Below are 21636 nucleotides of genomic sequence, written 5' to 3' on the forward strand. Positions count from 1 at the left end.
TCGTAAGGCACAGTTCCCTCAGGCGCTCTTCATACCCCATCCCTCGTAGCTCTGGGACGAGTCTCGTTGCAAACCTCTGAACCTTTTCCAGTTTCATTATATGCTTCTTCAGATGGGGACTCCATGATGAGGCGGCATACTCTAAGACTGGCCTTACGTAGGCAGTGTAAAGCGCCCTAAATGCCTCCTTACTTAGGTTTCTGAATGATGTTCTAACTTTTGCCAGTGTAGAGTACGCTGCTGTCGTTATCCTATTAATATGTGCCTCAGGAGATAGATTAGGTGTTACGTCCACCCCCAGGTCTCTTTCACGCGTCGTTACAGGTAGGCTGTTCCCCTTCATTGTGTACTGTCCCTTTGGTCTCCTATCTCCTAGTCCCATTTCCATAACTTTACATTTGCTCGTGTTGAATTCTAGTAGCCATTTCTCTGACCATCTCTGCAATCTGTTCAGGTCCTCTTGGAGGATCCTGCAATCCTCATCTGTCACAACTCTTCTCATCAACTTTGCATCATCCGCAAACATCGACATGTAGGACTCTACGCCTGTAAACATGTCGTTAACATACACAAGAAATAGAATTGGTCCCAGCACCGATCCTTGTGGTACTCCACTTGTTACTGTTCGCCAGTCCGACTTCTCGCCCCTTACCGTAACTCTTTGGCTCCTTCCTGTTAGGTAGTTCCTTATCCATTCTAGGACCTTTCCCCCCACCCCCGCCTGCCTCTCGAGCTTGAACAGCAGTCTCATGTGCGGTACTGTATCAAAGGCTTTTTGGCAGTCCAGAAATATGCAGTCTGCCCAACCATCTCTGTCCTGTCTTATCCTCGTTATTTTATCATAGAATTCCAGAAGGTTTGTTAGGCACGATTTCCCTGTCCAGAACCCATGTTGATGTTTGTTCACAAACCTAATGTTCTCCAGGTGTGCAACCAGTCGTAGCCTAATTATTCTTTCCAGTATTTTACAGGGGATGCTTGTCAGTGATACAGGTCTGTAGTTAAGTGCCTCCTCCCTATCTCCTTTCTTGAAGATCGGCACGACATTTGCCTTCTTCCAGCAACTGGGCAATTCTCCTGACATAAGTGACTCATTAAAGATCATTGCCAGAGGCACGCTGAGGGCCTGTGCTGCTTCTTTTAGTATCCACGGTGATACTTTGTCTGGTCCAACTGCTTTAGTTGCATCTAGAGTTGTCAACTGTTTCATTACCTCCTCTGCTGTCACCTCTATATCTGATAGTCTTTCATCTAGGGTAACCCCTTCCAACAATGGGAGCTGCTCAGGCTCGGTAGTGAACACTCCATGGAAACTGGCATTCAGTGCCTCGCAGATTTCCTTGTCACTTTCAGTATATGCCCCCTCTGTCTTCCTTAGTCTTGTCACTTGGTCGTTCACCGACATTTTTCTTCTTATATGACTGTGTAGTAACTTAGGTTGTTTTTTCGCTTTGATTGCAATATCGTTCTCATAGTCCCTTTCCGATGTTCGTCTTATGTTAATGTAATCGTTCCTAGCTCTGTTGTATCTGCTTCTGTTGTCCTCTGTTCTTTGTCTTCTGTACTTCCTCCACTCCCGCCTGCTGGCCATTTTTGCTTCCTGACACTGTCTATTAAACCATGGGTTATTATATTCCTTCTTATTTTTTCCCTTTACCGTTGGTATAAATCTCTCTTCGGCCTCCTGGCATTTCTGTATGACTAGGTCCATCATATCTTGGACTGTTTTTCCTCTAATTTCTTCCTCCCACTGCACTTCACCCAGATAGTCCCTTATCCTCATATAGTCCCCTTTCCTGTAGTCAGCTCTCCTTTCCCAGATCTCTTGTCCCATGGTCATAATTTTGAATTCCATCATGTAGTCAAAGACTAGGACACAATGGTCACTGGCCCCTAGAGGTATTTCATGCTCTAAATTCTCGATATCTTCTACGTTCTGGGTGAAAATCAGGTCTAATAGGCTCGGTGCATCTCCTCCTCTTTCCCTTGTGTCTTCCTTCACATGTTGTGTCAGGAAATTCCTGTCTATAACATCTACTAATTTTGCTCCCCACGTTTCATCCCCTCCATGGGGATTCCTTGATTCCCAATTTATCTCTCCATGATTTAGGTCCCCCATGATCAGCAGCTTCGCTCTCATTCTGTGGGCTAGTGTTGCTGCCTTCTGCAGTTCATCAATACATGCTTTGTTGTTGTCATCATACTCCTGCCTGGGTCTTCTACTGTTTGGTGGGGGATTGTAGATTACCATGATCACAATCTTCCTCCCATCTACTGTCAGAGTTCCATGTATGAAGCTTGTGCACTCATTGGTAACTCGATTTCCCAGGTCTTCAAACTTCCATTTCCGCTTTATTAGGAGTGCTACTCCCCCTCCCTGTCTCTGTGTCCTCTCTTTTCGTATCACCTGGTACCCTTCAGGAAAGATAGCATCTGAGATCATGTCATTAATTTTAGTTTCCACAATTGCAACTATGTCAGGATCTGCTTCACTCACTCTTTCTTTTATCTCTTCTGCTTTATTAGATACCCCATCAGCATTGGTGTACCAAACCTTGAGATTCTTCATGGAAACTCTTGTACCAGAGTTCTCCCTTTCTCTGGGGGTCTGGGGGGATCTGGGGGATGTCTGGGGGGTGACTGGGGGCAGAGGGGATCTGGGGGATCTGGGGGGTGTCTGGGGGATGACTGGGGGCGGGGAGGGTCCGGGGGATGTCCGGGGGGATCCAGGGGGTGTCTGGGGGGGTCCGGGGGGTGTATGGGGGGTGAAAGAGTTCAGGAGGGGAGCTTGGGGGGCTACTGGGGGCTGGGCTTCTAGGAAGGTAGGTAGGAGGGTCTGGGGTAGGGCCTGGGTAGGTAGGTCTGGAGTAGGAAGGGCATACTGGGTCTGAAGATTAGGGAGGGCATAGAGGGGTTGGGAGATGGCGTAAGGTTGGGAGACAGATAGAGGTTGAGAGGTTGGGAGGGGGATGGATAGAGGGGGTGGGGGGGACCTCCCACCTCCCTCGCAAGGGTGGGGGGTCACATGGAAGGAGAGGGGATGAGGAGGGGTGAGGGCAGGGTAGGCTTTGGGTGTTGAGGGGATGAGGTCTGGGTGGGTTCTTGGGGTTGAGGGGATGAGGTCTGGATGGGATTTGGGGGTTGAGGAGATGAGAGCTGGGTGGGTTTTGGGGGTTGAGGGGACGAGGGCTGGACGGGTTTTGGGGGTTGAGGTGATGAGGGGGTCCTTGGAATGTGGGATGAATTTGACTCCAGTGGGGTCAGAGGGGTCAAGGGATGTGCTGGGGAGATAAGCAGGGGCGGCTGATTTGGGAAAGGGGTGACCTGAGAAGCACGTGTGAGCTGGTTAGCATGGGGTGGATTAGCACTGGGGTGTGTAGCTGCGCTCAAATGGGAAGAGTCGTATTGTTGTTTGCTTGCTCTGTGGGCAATCTGTTCCTCCTTCGTCATGAATTTGTCAATAAATACGTTGTAGTAATTTTCGCTACCTCTGAGTAGGTGTTTGTGATGCAGTATGTAATCCACTGCCTCTTCGTTAGTGAACTGTACCAGGACAGGTCGTTTCCTGTTACAGTTGTATGGTCCAATGCGTCGGTGGACTTGCACCTCATTCCCTGCCATCTGGGCTCTCATGTCTCTCAAGATCCCCTGTAGTTCCAAATCCTCAATCTCCATCCTTTCCTGCCTCGATGGTGCCCTGGCTTCAAGTAATCCATGGATTATGATTGTCCTCTTTCTCAGTTCAGGGTCATGTTGGTGGCCCTCTCCCTGGCTGACCCCCACCCCTCCTACACCCGCTACTCCACCTACTACTACTACTTCCCCTTCCCCTGCCAAGCTTCCCTTATTCCTGCCAAATTCATTAGTAAGCCTAGATATTTCTCCTTGCCATTCTACCCTGCTCTTCCTGATTTCCTCTTGAATATAATCCATAAACTCTTGTTTGAGTCTTTGAACCTCGCCCTGTATCTTATTAAAGACTTCACTTTTAATCCCCTGGATTAGATCACCTATCCAAACATCCCTCTTCTCTACAAATTTCCCAATCATCTTCTCCACAAACCTATCTTCTTCCTCAATCATAATACTGCTGGACCTAGACGCCCTTCCTGACCTAGTCATTGCTATAATGCAACCTTACCCACAGGGGTTCCAAGTATCTTACCGTCCTGCTAACACAATAGGTGAGTGAATCTCCAAGCGTCGTCCCCGTGGTGGTAGGAGGGTTGCTGCCGGGGTGAGGTCACGCGGTCAGAGGTCGGTGAGGTCTGCTCCACACTACACACTGCCACAATACTACAACTATTTTGAATTACGCTATTTAAACTGTTTTTCTTCACTACTTTATGGCTCTGGCCAAAACTCAAGGTTTTTTCATTCACTTGTACACACTTTTTCACTTCGAAGCTGCCTGATTACCCCTCCCACTCCACTAGTGAGACAGGAGTGTGTGTGTGTGTGTGTGTGTCCGTGTGTGTGTGTGTGTGTGTGTGTGTGTGTGTGTGTGTGCGCGTGTGTGCGTGTGTGTGTGTGGTGTGTGTGTGTGTGTGTGTGTGTGTGTGTGTGTGTGTGTGTGTGTGTGTGTGTATACTCACCTATTTGTACTCACCTATTTGACTCACCTATTTGTGTCTGCAGGATCGAGCATTGACTCTTGGATCCCGCTTTTCGAGCATCGGTTGTTTACAGCAATGACTCCTGTCACATTTCCCTATCATACCTGGTTTTAAAATTTTGGATAGAACTTGCTTCCACAACCTGCTCCTTAAGTACATTTCATTTTTCCACCACGCTAAAAGAAAACTTCCTAACATCTCTGTGACTCATCTGAGTCTCCAGTTTCCACCCATGTCCCATCGTTCTTTTACTATTCCCTGTGAACATTTCTTCTATTTCCACTCTGTCAATTACCCTGAGTATTTTATACGTTCCTATCATATCCCCCCTCTCCCTTCTTTTTTTTTATAGTGTCGTAAGGCTCAGTTCCGTCAGGCGCTCTTCATACCCCATCCCTCGTAACGCTGGGACGAGTCTCGTTTTAAACTTCTGAACCTTTTACTGTTTCCTTATGTGTTTCTTCAGGTGGGGACTCCATGATGGAGCGGCATACTCTAAGACTGGCCTCACGTAGGCAGTGTAAAGCGCCCTAAATGCCTCCTTACTTAGGTTTCTGAATGATGTTCTAACTTTTGCCAGTGTGGAGTACGCTGCTGTCGTTATCCTATTTATATGTGCCTCAGGAGATAGATCAGGTGTTACGTCCACACCCAGGTCTCTTTCTCGCGTCTTCACAGGTAAGCTGTTCCCCTTCATTGTGTACTGTCCCTTTGGTCTTGTGTGTGTGTGTGTGTGTGTGTGTGTGTGTGTGTGTGTGTGTGTGTGTGTGTGTGTGTGTGTGTGTGTGTGTGTGTGTCACCTCCAGCACAGAATGACCTGGACAAACTGAAAGAATGGCTCATTAAGTGGCTGGCAAAAATGAGTTCAAGCAAGTACAAAGTATTGCAATTGTGTGGTGAGAAGAGGAGGCCGGACGCAAGACACCACACGGGAGAGCAAACTATTCCGAATTACACAGCAAGTAGCTGGCTAAGACGGTGGTGGTGGTGTCCTACCTCTTCACCGCAGTAGTAGCTATGGAGTGTCAGCTCAACAGGAAACAAAGAGGATACGAAAGAGAGGGGGAGAGAGGGGAGAGAAGGGGAGAGTGGAGAGTGGAGAGTAGGTGAGAGAGGAGAGAGAGAGAGAGAGAGAGAGAGAGAGAGAGAGAGAGAGAGAGAGAGAGAGAGAGAGAGAGAGAGAGAGAGAGAGAGAGAGAGAGAGAGAGAGAGAGAGAAAAGAGCAAATATCGGAAGTAGGGACAAAATTTGGAATACTGGTGAAGGAGAAGAACCGGACTTGCAATTTCCCCTTCTCTGGGTTCCTGGTGAGGGGGGGGGATGGAAGGGTGGACGGATGGGGGGGGGGAGAGAGAGAGAGAGAGAGAGAGAGAGAGAGAGAGAGAGAGAGAGAGAGAGAGAGAGAGAGAGAGAGAGAGAGAGAGCAGTCATTCACAAATTTAATCCTTCAACTAATGCAATGTTTATGACGCTGCAGGGACGGCCGGAGTGACGTGGAACTGGGAGCAGTGGTGGACCTACGACGGCATCTCGGGTGAGTACCTACACATCTGGCACGTTATCTTCACACAGATATTATCACCTGAGCTCTTCAGTTTAGAAAATACGGCCACGTGACACGATTTGTTTACAAACATTGCCACGTGACACGTGACGCTGGGATCTGGTCATGATTGTTGGCAAGGAAGCGAAGTCGGTATTCTGTATATTTAAGCTTGACTTGTCAGCTTGTAGATGGCAAGTCCATATTCTCGAAAGCTTTGTGGTGGTCATACCAATATAGGAAGCTCTAAGGTGTAACTTGGTATACCACGTTTGATTTTGGAGAAGGTTGTATTGCTTATTGGGGCTGTTCTTAAGTATTAAATCACCAGTCATATTTTGTTTTGGTAGTAGATAATGAAGTCCAATTTTTGCTCTGTGGCTGTCGGCTTCACTCCATTTGAGATTATAGTTTTCATTGTTCTTTCTTCCGTTATATGTTGTGAGCTCATAATGGATTTGTAATGGAGCTTTATGGGAGGGGGTTGTTTGCTGTTGTTGTTGTTGTTCTCTAATGTAACATTTTTCTAAATATCTTCTGATATAAGGTGATGACTTCTCTATTCGTGCAGCCATTGTTTACTATTAGTTGAAGGCTTCCGTCCAGTTGTTTGTGCGTGTTTAGCCCGTCACAACAATGTGTAAGGGCTCTGCGTGTATATCACTTTATCACGATAGTCTTATATCTGTCTGGAACCTGCTGGCCAAGTATACATATGTATATATGTGATTTTCATTCACTTGGACATTCGGAGCCTTGAACCGCCGACCACACAGGCAGTACCCAGCCGCTCTACCTACTCACCCACCACCTGAAATGAAAGGATTATATATATATATATATATATATATATATATATATATATATATATATATATATATATATATATATATATATATATATATATATATATATATATAAGGCCAAATATTGAGAAATGTGTGAAGGGTTTGGTGTTGTTAAAGAGATCATCAGAGACTATAAGGAAGACGGATGAGGTTAAGGAGAGTGAGGGTGGGACACGCACCTGGCGACAATGGTGACAGGTGTACACACACACCTGGCTGGTGATGGTGAATGGTGCACCCCATGACGCCCTCGGCCGTATCCACAACACTGCTCAACCTTCAACCTTATCCACCATCACCCTCTCACTCCACTCTCACCCCTAAAACCTACCTACCTACCTACCTTCTCTCTCTCTCTCTCTCTCTCTCTCTCTCTCTCTCTCTCTCTCTCTCTCTCTCTCTCTCTCTCTCTCTCTCTCTCTCTCAGCGATGGGAAAGGAGGGAAAGGGAGGGGGAGGTACTATTTGGAAGTGAAGCAGTGATCTCTCTCACAGTACACCCAGTACAAGCTTGTCTCACCCCCTCCTTCCCCAGGTCTCACCCCCTCCTTCCCCAGGTCTCACCCCCGCGCTTCCCCCCTCCCCTACACCAGCACCCCTCCCCCTCCCCCCCCCCTCGCCCATGTAACCCAGAGAAACAAGGTGTTCGCCCGTATGATTATTGATGACGTCAGCAAGGGCAATTTGACAATGTCTTTGTATAGCTTAAATATTAATGTCCCGGACGTTAGGGAAACATTGTCTCCACCACCAGGGAGCCCCTGGACATTGTCTCCACCAGCAGGGAGCCCCTGGACATTGTCTCCACCAGCAGGGAGCCCCTGGACATTGTCTCCACCAGCAGGGAGCCCCTGGACATTGTCTCCACCAGCAGGGAGCCCCTGGACATTGTCTCCACCAGCAGGGAGCCCCTGGACATTGTCTCCACCAGCAGGGAGCCCCTGGACATTGTCTCCACCAGCAGGGAGCCCCTGGACATTGTCTCCACCAGCAGGGAGCCCCTGGACATTGTCTCCACCACCAGGGAGCCCCTGGACATTGTCTCCACCAGCAGGGAACCCCTGGACATTGTCTCCACCACCAGGGAGCCCCTGGACATTAGTCACACCACCAGGGAGCCCCTGGACATTGTCTCCACCACCAGGGAGCCCCTGGACATTGTCTCCACCAGCAGGGAACCCCTGGACATTGTCTCCACCACCAGGGAGCCCCTGGACATTAGTCACACCACCAGGGAGCCCCTGGACATTAGTCACACCACCAGGGAGCCCCTGGACATTGTCTCCACCACCAGGGAGCCCCTGGACATTGTCTCCACCACCAGGGAGCCCCTGGACATTGTCTCCACCACCAGGGAGCCCCTGGACATTGTCTCCACCAGCAGGGAACCCCTGGACATTGTCTCCACCACCAGGGAGCCCCTGGACATTGTCTCCACCAGCAGGGAGCCCCTGGACATTGTCTCCACCAGCAGGGAGCCCCTGGACATTGTCTCCACCACCAGGGAGCCCCTGGACATTGTCTCCACCACCAGGGAGCCCCTGGACATTGTCTCCACCAGCAGGGAGCCCCTGGACATTGTCTCCACCACCAGGGAGCCCCTGGACATTAGTCACACCACCAGGGAGCCCCTGGACATTGTCTCCACCACCAGGGAGCCCCTGGACATTGTCTCCACCACCAGGGAGCCCCTGGACATTAGTCACACCACCAGGGAGCCCCTGGACATTGTCTCCACCACCAGGGAGCCCCTGGACATTAGTCACACCACCAGGGAGCCCCTGGACATTGTCTCCACCACCAGGGAGCCCCTGGACATTGTCTCCACCACCAGGGAGCCCCTGGACATTTGTCACACCACCAGGGAGCCCCTGGACATTAGTCACACCACCAGGGAGCTCCTGGACATTAGTCCCACCACCAGGGAGCTCCTGGACATTAGTCCCACCACCAGGGAGCTCCTGGACATTAGTCACACCACCAGGGAGCTCCTGGACATTAGTCCCACCACCAGGGAGCTCCTGGACATTAGTCACACCACCAGGGAGCTCCTGGACATTAGTCCCACCACCAGGGAGCTCCTGGACATTAGTCACACCACCAGGGAGCTCCTGGACATTAGTCACACCACCAGGGAGCTCCTGGACATTAGTCCCACCACCAGGGAGCTCCTGGACATTAGTCACACCACCAGGGAGCTCCTGGACATTAGTCACACCACCAGGGAGCTCCTGGACATTAGTCACACCACCAGGGAGCTCCTGGACATTAGTCACACCACCAGGGAGCTCCTGGACATTAGTCACACCACCAGGGAGCTCCTGGACATTAGTCCCACCACCAGGGAGCTCCTGGACATTAGTCACACCACCAGGGAGCTCCTGGACATTAGTCCCACCACCAGGGAGCTCCTGGACATTAGTCCCACCACCAGGGAGCTCCTGGACATTAGTCACACCACCAGGGAGCTCCTGGACATTAGTCACACCACCAGGGAGCTCCTGGACATTAGTCACACCACCAGGGAGCTCCTGGACATTAGTCACACCACCAGGGAGCTCCTGGACATTAGTCACACCACCAGGGAGCTCCTGGACATTAGTCACACCACCAGGGAGCTCCTGGACATTAGTCACACCACCAGGGAGCTCCTGGACATTAGTCACACCACCAGGGAGCTCCTGGACATTAGTCACACCACCAGGGAGCTCCTGGACATTAGTCCCACCACCAGGGAGCTCCTGGACATTAGTCACACCACCAGGGAGCTCCTGGACATTAGTCCCACCACCAGGGAGCTCCTGGACATTAGTCCCACCACCAGGGAGCTCCTGGACATTAGTCACACCACCAGGGAGCTCCTGGACATTAGTCACACCACCAGGGAGCTCCTGGACATTAGTCACACCACCAGGGAGCTCCTGGACATTAGTCACACCACCAGGGAGCTCCTGGACATTAGTCACACCACCAGGGAGCTCCTGGACATTAGTCACACCACCAGGGAGCTCCTGGACATTAGTCACACCACCAGGGAGCTCCTGGACATTAGTCACACCACCAGGGAGCTCCTGGACATTAGTCACACCACCAGGGAGCTCCTGGACATTAGTCACACCACCAGGGAGCTCCTGGACATTAGTCACACCACCAGGGAGCTCCTGGACATTAGTCACACCACCAGGGAGCTCCTGGACATTAGTCACACCACCAGGGAGCTCCTGGACATTAGTAACACCACCAGGGAGCTCCTGGACATTAGTCACACCACCAGGGAGCTCCTGGACATTAGTCACACCACCAGGGAGCTCCTGGACATTAGTCACACCACCAGGGAGCTCCTGGACATTAGTCACACCACCAGGGAGCTCCTGGACATTAGTCACACCACCAGGGAGCTCCTGGACATTAGTCACACCACCAGGGAGCTCCTGGACATTAGTCACACCACCAGGGAGCTCCTGGACATTAGTCACACCACCAGGGAGCTCCTGGGCAGACAACGAGGAACCTGTAACTTATATTCGTCAGTTCATTGGAATTTATATAAATTATTTCCTTTGGGACTTCATAAGAATAACTTGTGATTTACATGTAATAACTTACATGATTTATATATTATAATGAGCACTGAATTTTGATGTTAAAGTATTTACATAAATGTTTATATATTTTGATTTGTTCTTTGAGGCTGATTCATTAATGGTGTGCCGTCATGACCAGGTGTACCGCCACTAGGGTGAGGTACCTGGGGTGTACCGCCACTAGGGTGAGGTACCTGGGGTGTACCATCAATAGGGTGAGGTACCTGGGGTGTACCACCACTAGGGTGATTTACACCTGGTACACCTGGGGTGTACCGTCAGATATATCACCGTAGTTGTACACAAACACAGCCTGGGGGGGAAGGGGGGATTAATCCAGCCAGAAACTAGTTATTATCGCGCCAGGAGCTGCTCGTTAGTACAGCAGGGGGGGGGGGGAGGGGGAGGTTTCAAAGGATGGGAAGTGCTGAGGGGGAAGGAGAGGGGGGGGAGAGAGGTATTGTGGGTCCCTTTGGGGGTAGACGAGTGAGGGACAGGTAGATGTTAACAAGGAGGGGTGAGGGACAGGTAGACGTCACCAAGGAGGGGTGAGGGACAGGTAGACGTCACCAAGGAGGGGTGAGGGACAGGTAGACGTCACCAAGGAGGGGTGAGGGACAGGTAGACGTCACCAAGAAGGAGTGAGGGACAGGTAGACGTCACCAAAAAGGAGTGAGGGACAGGTAGACGTCTCCAAGGAGGGGTGAGGGACACATGCATGTAGGGGGGTGGGGGGTAGTACTGGTCGTGGAGGAATGTACTAACTTCTACTATATAAGTGTCCATTACGTCAATACAAGCACAATGGTCCACATAGTTACTATACGTACTATCTAAACAGGAGAATGGGCAGGAGATGAGGATCTTGGAGTCAGTATTTAGAGTCACGTGAACGGCTTCGGATAGTTTCAGAACTGAGGGGAGGACACAGCTACGAGGTTCAGAAGCTAATGCCGCTGGAGTAACATGACGGGATATGATCTAGACATACAAAATACACTGGGCTATCTCACTACGCTACAAACAGTAGCGTAATGAGAGGGCGCCCGTGGGAGGCAGAGACGCAGACGAGCCACAGGGATACGAGGAAGCAGAAGGGAAAAGAGTTGAAAACATTCGCATTCCCACGTTTAAAACTAATATATGACAGCATAACAATAAACAACTGACAGCTGCAAAAGCAGGGGCCCAGGAGCTAAAATTCGAATGTTCAAATCCTGCAAGGAAATAACACACACACACACACACACGTAAAGGAACAATAATGTATTTCACAATCAGCAACTGCATACACCAACAAGCAAACTAATACACAACCACACACATAAAACCCCGAAAATATTAGTCCCCCTCTCATGAATAAGAGAAAATGTTGTGCGGGTTACCAAGTTTGGCCGCATTATACAAATTACTCGACCATGTTACCTGGCGTGGGGGGGGGGGTTTGGAGGGCGCTGGGTAGGGAGGAGGGGGGGCTAGGAGGAAGGGGGCTAGGAGGAAGGGGGCTAGGAGGGGGGGGGGTGTAATGGCCCAGCGCTGGGAGTGAGAGAGATGCATGCTAGGACACTGTGCTGGGAGGAGGGAGGTAGTGCTGGGTGCTGGGAGGAGAGGAGACTGTGTTGGGGACAGCACAGAAGAGGTCTGCAGGAGACGCACTCCAAGATACAGCTTGTAGCACAGACCCTGAAGCACAGACCCATGAAACACAGACCCATGAAACACAGACCCTGAAGCACAGATCCCTGAAGCACAGACCCATGAAGCACAGACCCATGAAACACAGACCCTGAAGCACAGACCCATGAAGCACAGACCCATGAAGCACAGACCCATGACGCACAGACCCATGAAGCACAGACCCCTGAAGCACAGACAAGTGGAGACAGACCATGACCAATAATGACAGACAGACAGACAGATCGTCGCTGTTAACCAAACCAGACCGAGAGAGAAATACATGAAAGACAGGATAGACAGTCCTGTCTATCCTAAATAGTCCTAGAGAGAGTCCTAGACAGTTTCCGTGACGGCAGAACACGACGGACAGGACCTACCAAACAGGCTGAAGCACCAACCACATGGTCAAACAGGCCAACAGACAGAAACAAATAAACAGACAATGACACACTCTACAAGCGACACAACAAAGAAAATACAGACTGACAAACGGCCATTAACAGAAAGTAACGGGAGTACGAAAAATAACAGACAAAAGCAATAACAGACAATAACCGAGAATAACAGACAATAACGGACAACCGACAATAACAGACAAAAGCAATAACAGACAATAACCGAGAATAACAGACAATAACGGACAACCGACAATAACAGACAACAGACAATAACGGACAACAGACAATAACGAACAACAGACAATAACGGACAACAGACAACAATTGACAACAGACAATAACAAACAACAGGCAATAACAGACAATAACGGACAACATACAATAACGGATAACAGACAATAACAGACAACAACGGACAACAGACAACAACGGACAACAGACAACAACGGACAACAGACAATAACGGACAACAGACAATAACAGACAACAGACAATAACGGACAACAGACAATAATAGACAATGACGGACAACAGACAATAACGAACAACAGACAATAACGGACAACAGACAATAACGGACAACAGACAACAACGGACAACAGACAATAACAGTCAATAACGGACAACAGACAACAACGGACAACAGACAATAACAGTCAATAACGGACAACAGACAATAACAGTCAATAACGGACAACAGACAATAACAGTCAATAACGGACAACAGACAACAACGGACAACAGACAATAACGGACAACAGACAATAACGGATAACAGAAAATAACAGTCAATAACAGACAACAGACAATAACAGACAATAACCGACAACAGACAATAACGGACAACATACAATAACGGATAACAGACAATAACAGTCAATAACGGACAACAGACAATAACGGACAACAGACATTAACGGATAACAGGCAATAACAGTCAATAACGGACAACAGACAATAACAGGCAATAACGAACAACAGGCAATAACGGACAACAGACAATAACAGACAATAACGGACAACAGACAATAACGAACAACAGACAATAACGGACAATAGACAACAACGGACAAGAGACAATAACAGTCAATAACGGACAACAGACAATAACAGTCAATAACGGACAACAGACAATAACAGTCAATAACGGACAACAACGGACAACAGACAATAACAGACAATAACGGACAACAGACAATAACGGATAACAGAAAATAACAGTCAATAACAGACAACAGACAATAACAGACAATAACCGACAACAGACAATAACGGACAACATACAATAACGGATAACAGACAATAACAGTCAATAACGGACAACAGACAATAACGGACAACAGACATTAACGGATAACAGACAATAACAGTCAATAACGGACAACAGACAATAACAGGCAATAACGAACAACAGGCAATAACGGACAACAGACAATAACGGACAACAGACAATAACGAACAACAGACAATAACGGACAATAGACAATAACGAACAACAGACAATAACGGACAACAGACAATAACAGTCAATGACAGACAACAACGAACAACAGACAATAACGGACAAAAGACAATAACGGACAACAGACAACAGACAATAACAGACAATACCGGACAACAGACAACAACGGACAACAGACAATAACGGACAACAGACAATAACAGACAACAGACAATAACGGACAACAGACAATGACAGACAACAGACAATAACGAACAACAGACAATAACGGACAACAGACAATAACGGACAACAGACAACAACGGACAACAGACAATAACAGTCAATAACGGACAACAGACAATAACAGTCAATAACGGACAACGGACAACAGACAATAACAGACAATAACGGACAACAGACAATAACGGATAACAGAAAATAACAGTCAATAACAGACAACAGACAATAACAGACAATAACCGACAACAGACAATAACGGACAACAGACAATAACAGTCAATGACAGACAACAACGAACAACAGACAATAACGGACAAAAGACAATAACGGACAACAGACAACAGACAATAACAGACAATACCGGACAACAGACAACAACGGACAACAGACAATAACGGATAACAGACAATAACAGACAACAGACAATAACGAACAACAGACAATAACAGACAACAGACAATAACGGACAACAGACAATAACGGACAACAACAGACAATGACGGATAACAGACAATGACGGACAACAGACAATAACGGACAACAGACAATAACGGACAACAGACAACATATTATAACGGACAACAGACAACGGACAACAGACAATAACGGACAACAGACAATAACAGACAACATATTATAACGGACAACAGACAATAACGGACAACAGACAATAACGGACAACAACAGACAATAACGAACAACAGACAATAACGGACAACAACAGACAATAACGAACAACAGACAATAACGGACAACAGACAATAACGAACAACAGACAATAACGGACAACAACAGACAATAACGGACAACAACAGACAATAACGAACAACAGACAATAACGGACAACAGACAATAACGGACAACAGACAATAACGGACAACAGACAATAACGAACAACAGACAATAACGGACAACAACAGACAATAACGAACAACAGACAATAACGGACAACAACAGACAATAACGAACAACCGACAATAACGGACAATAACGAACAACAGACAATAACGGACAACAACAGACAATAACGAACAATAGACAATAACGGACAACAACAGACAATAACGAACAACAGACAATAACGGACAACAGACAATAACGAACAACAGACAATAACGGACAATAGACAATAACGGACAACAGACAATAACGAACAACAGACAATAACGGACAACAACAGACAATAACGGACAACAACAGACAATAACGAACAACAGACAATAACGGACAACAGACAATAACGGACAACAGGCAATAACGAACAACAGACAATAACAGACTAAGGCGACAACATGACAGACTCCGTGACGGTATTGTCAATATAAATGAGATCTGGAATATGACAAACTCCGTGACAACAGACAACGATTTAATAGACCCTAACAGAGACAGACAATGCCATAAGACATGAAATGACAGTACAGACAGTGTCATGCAAAGACAGACTCTCCAAGATGGTGCAATGTTATGCAAAGGCACTCCAAGATGATGCAATGTTATGCAAAGACACTCCAAGATGGTGCAATGTTATGCAAAGACACTCCAAGATGGTGCAATGTTATGCAAAGACACTCCAAGATGGTGCAATGTTATGCAAAGACACTCCAAGATGGTGCAATGTTATGCAAAGACACTCCAAGATGGCGCAATGTTATGCAAAGACACTCCAAGATGGCGCAATGTTATGCAAAGACACTCCAAGATGGTGCAATGTTATGCAAAGACACTCCAAGATGGTGCAATGTTATGCAAAGACACTCCAAGATGGTGCAACGTTATGCAAAGACACTCCAAGATGGTGCAACGTTATGCAAAGACACTCCAAGATGGTGCAATGTTATGCAAAGACACTCCAAGATGATGCAATGTTATGCAAAGACACTCCAAGATGGTGCAATGTTATGCAAAGACACTCCAAGATGATGCAATGTTATGCAAAGACACTCCAAGATGGCGCAATGTTATGCAAAGACACTCCAAGATGGTGCAATGTTATGCAAAGACACTCCAAGATGGTGCAATGTTATGCAAAGACACTCCAAGATGGCGCAATGTTATGCAAAGACACTCCAAGATGGTGCAATGTTATGCAAAGACACTCCAAGATGGTGCAATGTTATGCAAAGACACTCCAAGATGGTGCAATGTTATGCAAAGACACTCCAAGATGGCGCAATGTTATGCAAAGACACTCCAAGATGGTGCAATGTTATGCAAAGACAGAGTTCCTGGGAAACAGTAACAGAGAACAAATTAAAGAACACTAAAGAACAACGGTGCTAATAACAGTGACAGCCATCTAATGACAGACATACAGTGAGAACAAATGAACAATGACAGCCATATTTTGATACACAGATAACAATCACAAATCATGACAGATTATGACAAATCATGTCATATCATGACAAATAAAGACTGATCATGACAGATAACGGCCAATCATGACAGATTATGACAAATTATGAAAGAATGACAGACAATAACTGACAGAATGACTGATAGTGATACACACACAAATACACAAAAGGTCAGATGATCACTGACATATATTGACAGACAGACATGTATAACAGTGACATAGGCATGTCACTATGACAATATAGACATGACACAGGAAATGACAGACAGACTCCGCCAGGCAAACAATGACAATCTAAAAGAATGCATTACAGACCATTGTAAATATAAAAATTAAAACAAGAAAATGACAGACAGACAAACTGCGACAAATGACAAAGACAATGGCAAACAATCCTAACGAAACAATGACACAAACAACATGCTAAGCAGACAATACTAGACCAAAATTACCAGCAGTAGAGGCAGCTGTTTGTGTGGGCTAAGTATATCCATTCTTGACTGTCAATGACAGTCAAGAATGTTGACTGTCATTGACAGTCAACAGCTGTTATTCAAAACTAACAAACCAAAAAATCCATGAAGAAAATGACAGACCTTGAAGGAAATGACAGATTATGACATTATTTAAGACAATTACAACCCTCACATGTCACAACAGACACATGACAGACAGGTGATGACCAAAGTCAAATAATGACAGTGACAGCTAAACACTGACATGTAACAGACAGAATATCAACGAGATCAATAAAAATAATAAATTACAATGAACAAGAGTCTAAGAGAAACGGACCATGTAACATAATGGCAGGCTGGACACAGACTACAGCAGACACACCACAGCAGACACACCACAGCAGACACACCACAGCAGACTCACTACAGCAGACTCACCACAGCAGACACACCACAGCAGACACACCACAGCAGACACACCACAGCAGACACACCACAGCAGACTCACTACAGCAGACTCACCACAGCAGACTCACCACAGCAGACACACCACAGCAGACACACCACAGCAGACACACCACAGCAGACACAACACAGCAGACACACCCCAGCAGACTCACCACAGCAGACACACCACAGCAGACACACCCCAGCAGACACACCCCAGCAGACACACCCCAGCAGACACACCCCAGCAGACACACCACAGCAGACACACCACAGCAGACATACCACAGCAGACAGACCAGACAGACCAGACCAAAACAGAAACACAACAGAGAGACACAATATAATTAGTGACCAAAACTTTCTACTAAATGGCCAAGAATAACTGGCCGATTGACCGGCCTGGATAAACAAGGCCAAGACTGTCAACTACATCCAGACCTTGACGGATGTATCTTGACATCCAGACCTTGACAGATATGTCTTGACATCCAGACCATGACAGACACATGATATCAACAAACCTTGAAAGAATGATTTACAAAGACATAGATGCAGGCATTCGACATACTGTTGAACCCCAAAACGTACCCGTTTAGCATCATAGAATTCGATCTAATATTATTATAGAAAACCGGAAACGTAAAGAACCTAACCTGTCCCAGCAATCCTAGCCCAAATACTCGCTATCTCAGGCCTAATATCGTACACATATGTACTATATTAGGCCTTTGAAATTTCAAGAATTATATTTTTTCGGACAACAATAGAAATTATAGTACAAAATATGAACTTTTGGGGTCCAACCATCCATATTAATACGTTCAACCAAGAATTTGTTATAGGTACTATCATTTCAGGAGGATGACTTGACATGACAGCCCACCAAGACATAGAGAAAAGCCATAATAGACATAGTAGATAATCACTATCAACACATTACCAACAAAATCGAAGAGAATAACGTGATAGACAAACTGTGATCATGGTTGATAGATCATGAATGGAAATGTATTGGAGGCATTGATAGGTAATGACAAACCATACCATGACATACAATGACATACCATGACACACCATGACACGCCATGACATACCATGACACACCATGACACGCCATGAATGACAGGTAATGACACATTACAACATAAAGACAGCAACTGTGGGAAACAATTATTGATTGACACACAACAGAGATGATGATTGACAGGTAGACCATGCCATATTAAGGCAGACTATGACAGAAATAAAATATATAAAGAATGGCAATCGCTGAGTTAATCATTGGAAGTAAATAGATAACTGTCAATCATTGACAGTAAATAGATAACTGTCAATCATTGACAGTAAATAGATAACTGTCAATCATTGACAGTAAATAGATAACTGTCAATCACTGACAGTTGACAAACAGACTACATAAAAGCACTGTACACAGAACATAACATAGAACAAAACACTGAAAAATAACAAAAAATAAGTGACAGACATTGACAGACATTGTTAACAGACAATAGTTTGCAAATAAACTAATAATGATTGACAGACAACAGTTTATGACCATCGAAAGTTGACAATAACATGTCATGACAGTTACAGAGTGACTGAAAAACAATGACGAGCAATAAATGACAGACAATGACAGTCAATAACAGTCATACAAGAACTGGAGAACAATGTTCTCCAGTTCTTTCATGACTGTCAATGACAATCAGACAAGCCAGAACAAGTTAAAAAAAAAATCCCAGATAGTGAGAAAGAATGACAGCATGACAGAGCATGACATATAATGACAGATAATGACAGATGATGATTGTTGACGACACACATGAAGAATGACCATGATAGATCAAAATTGGCAGACAGAATATGAAATAGAATTGACACATTGTCAAGTTTGACAGATGATGGAAAACAAAGCGCTACAAACAGAGCATGATAGACAGAACATGACCGAATGATAGACGGAACAAGGCAATGACATAACAATGACAAAATTACATATAGACAGATACATATACACATATACACATATACATATACAGTGAACGCTGCCCCATGAAACACAATGGGAGAAAGAAACTTACCGTAAATGACAGAAAACTGTCAACAAACCAATGATAAATAGACGATGACAGACGATGACAGACAGCCGACGGTAGACAGACAGATTATGACACATAGACAAGGAGAGAAATACAATGAAACAGACGCGACAGACAGACGGGGACTGACAGAATATAACTAAATAATAATGACTGATAAACATTGATTGACATAATATTAATGACAAAAAACATGAATATAATGAATAAAAGTCAATGACAGAACATGACAGATGAAGACAGTCAAAAACGGATCATGACAGACCATGAACAGCATAACATAAGAGCCTATTACATGCCATGACAGACAAAACCATGACATGCCATGACAGACATTGACAGACAAAACCATGACATGCCATGACAGACATTGACAGACAAAACCATGACATGCCATGACAGACATTGACAGACAAAACCATGACATGCCATGACAGACATTGACAGACAAAACCATGACATGCCATGACAGACATTGACAGACAATAAATAACGAACAGAGACAGACAACTTCTACCAAATTGTAACAATGACAGACACGAAATAAGACAAACAATATAGAGAGTGAGTTACACACAATAACTGACAGACAGACATGTCTTGTCTGTCTGTCAGTCAGACAGGAGTTGACAGACTGTGACATACAAGAGTAGACAGATTGTGACATACAGGAGTTGACAAACTGTGACATACAGGAATTGACAGTCTGTGACATAAAGGAGTTGACAGACTGACTTACAGGAGTTGACAGAATGTGACAAGCAGGAGATGACAGATTGTGACTTACAGGAGTTGACAGACTGTGACATGCAGGAGTTGACAGACTGACATACAAGAGTAGACGGATTTTGACTTACAGGAGATGACAGAATGTGACCTACAGGAATTGACAGGATGTGACACTCAGGAGTTGACAGAATGTGACACTCAGGAGTTGACAGGATGTGGAACTCAGGAGTGGACAGATTGTCACATACAGAAGTTGACAGACTGGGACATGCAGTAGTTGACAAACTGACATACAAGAGTAGACAGATTGTGACATACAGGAGTTGACAGACTATGACATGCATGTATTGACAGACTGTGACATATAATAGACAGATTTTGACATACAGGAGTTGACAGAATGTGACATACAATAGTGGACAGATTATGACATACAGAACTTGACAGACAGTGACATACAAGAGTTGACAGATTATGACATACAGAAGTTGACAGAATGTGACATACAGGAGTTGACAGATTGGAACTTACAGAAGTTGACAGACTGTGACATACAAGAGTTGACAGACTGTGACATACAGGAGTTGACAGACTGTGACATACAGGAGTTGACAGACTGTGACATACAGGAGTTGACAGACTGTGACATACAGGAGTTGACAGACTGTGACATACAGGAGTTGACAGACTGTGACATACAGGAGTTGACAGACTGTGACATACAGGAGTTGACAGACTGTGACATACAAGAGTTGACAGGTTGTGCCATACAGGAGTTGACAGACTGTGACATACAGGAGTTGACAGACTGTGACATACAGGAGTTGACAGACTGTGACATACAAGAGTTGACAGGTTGTGCCATACAGGAGTTGACAGACTGTGACATACAGGAGTTGACAGACTGTGACATACAGGAGTTGACAGACTGTGACATACAAGAGTTGACAGACTGTGACATACAAGAGTTGACAGGTTGTGCCATACAGGAGTTGACAGACTGTGACATACAGGAGTTGACAGACTGTGACATACAGGAGTTGACAGACTGTGACATACAAGAGTTGACAGGTTGTGCCATACAGGAGTTGACAGACTGTGACATACAGGAGTTGACAGACTGTGCCATACAGGAGTTGACAGACTGTGACATACAGGAGTTGACAGAATGTGACACGCAGGAGTT

The 21636-nt window shown here is 45.9% G+C and overlaps 1 protein-coding gene across 1 annotated transcript in view; it reads left to right on the forward strand.

Moving 5' to 3' along the window:
• LOC123767187 (serine-rich adhesin for platelets) overlaps window positions 1-21636 on the forward strand; it is a 188725-nt gene that overhangs the window by 165066 nt on the left and 2023 nt on the right. The window contains exon 7 of the mRNA XM_069304940.1: window positions 7738-10532. Coding sequence (XP_069161041.1) covers window positions 7738-10532 — 2795 coding nt within the window. The remainder of the gene's footprint in view (window positions 1-7737; window positions 10533-21636) is intronic.

Source organism: Procambarus clarkii, chromosome 53 (genome assembly GCF_040958095.1).
Source record: "Procambarus clarkii isolate CNS0578487 chromosome 53, FALCON_Pclarkii_2.0, whole genome shotgun sequence".
Lineage (NCBI taxonomy): Eukaryota > Metazoa > Arthropoda > Malacostraca > Decapoda > Cambaridae > Procambarus > Procambarus clarkii.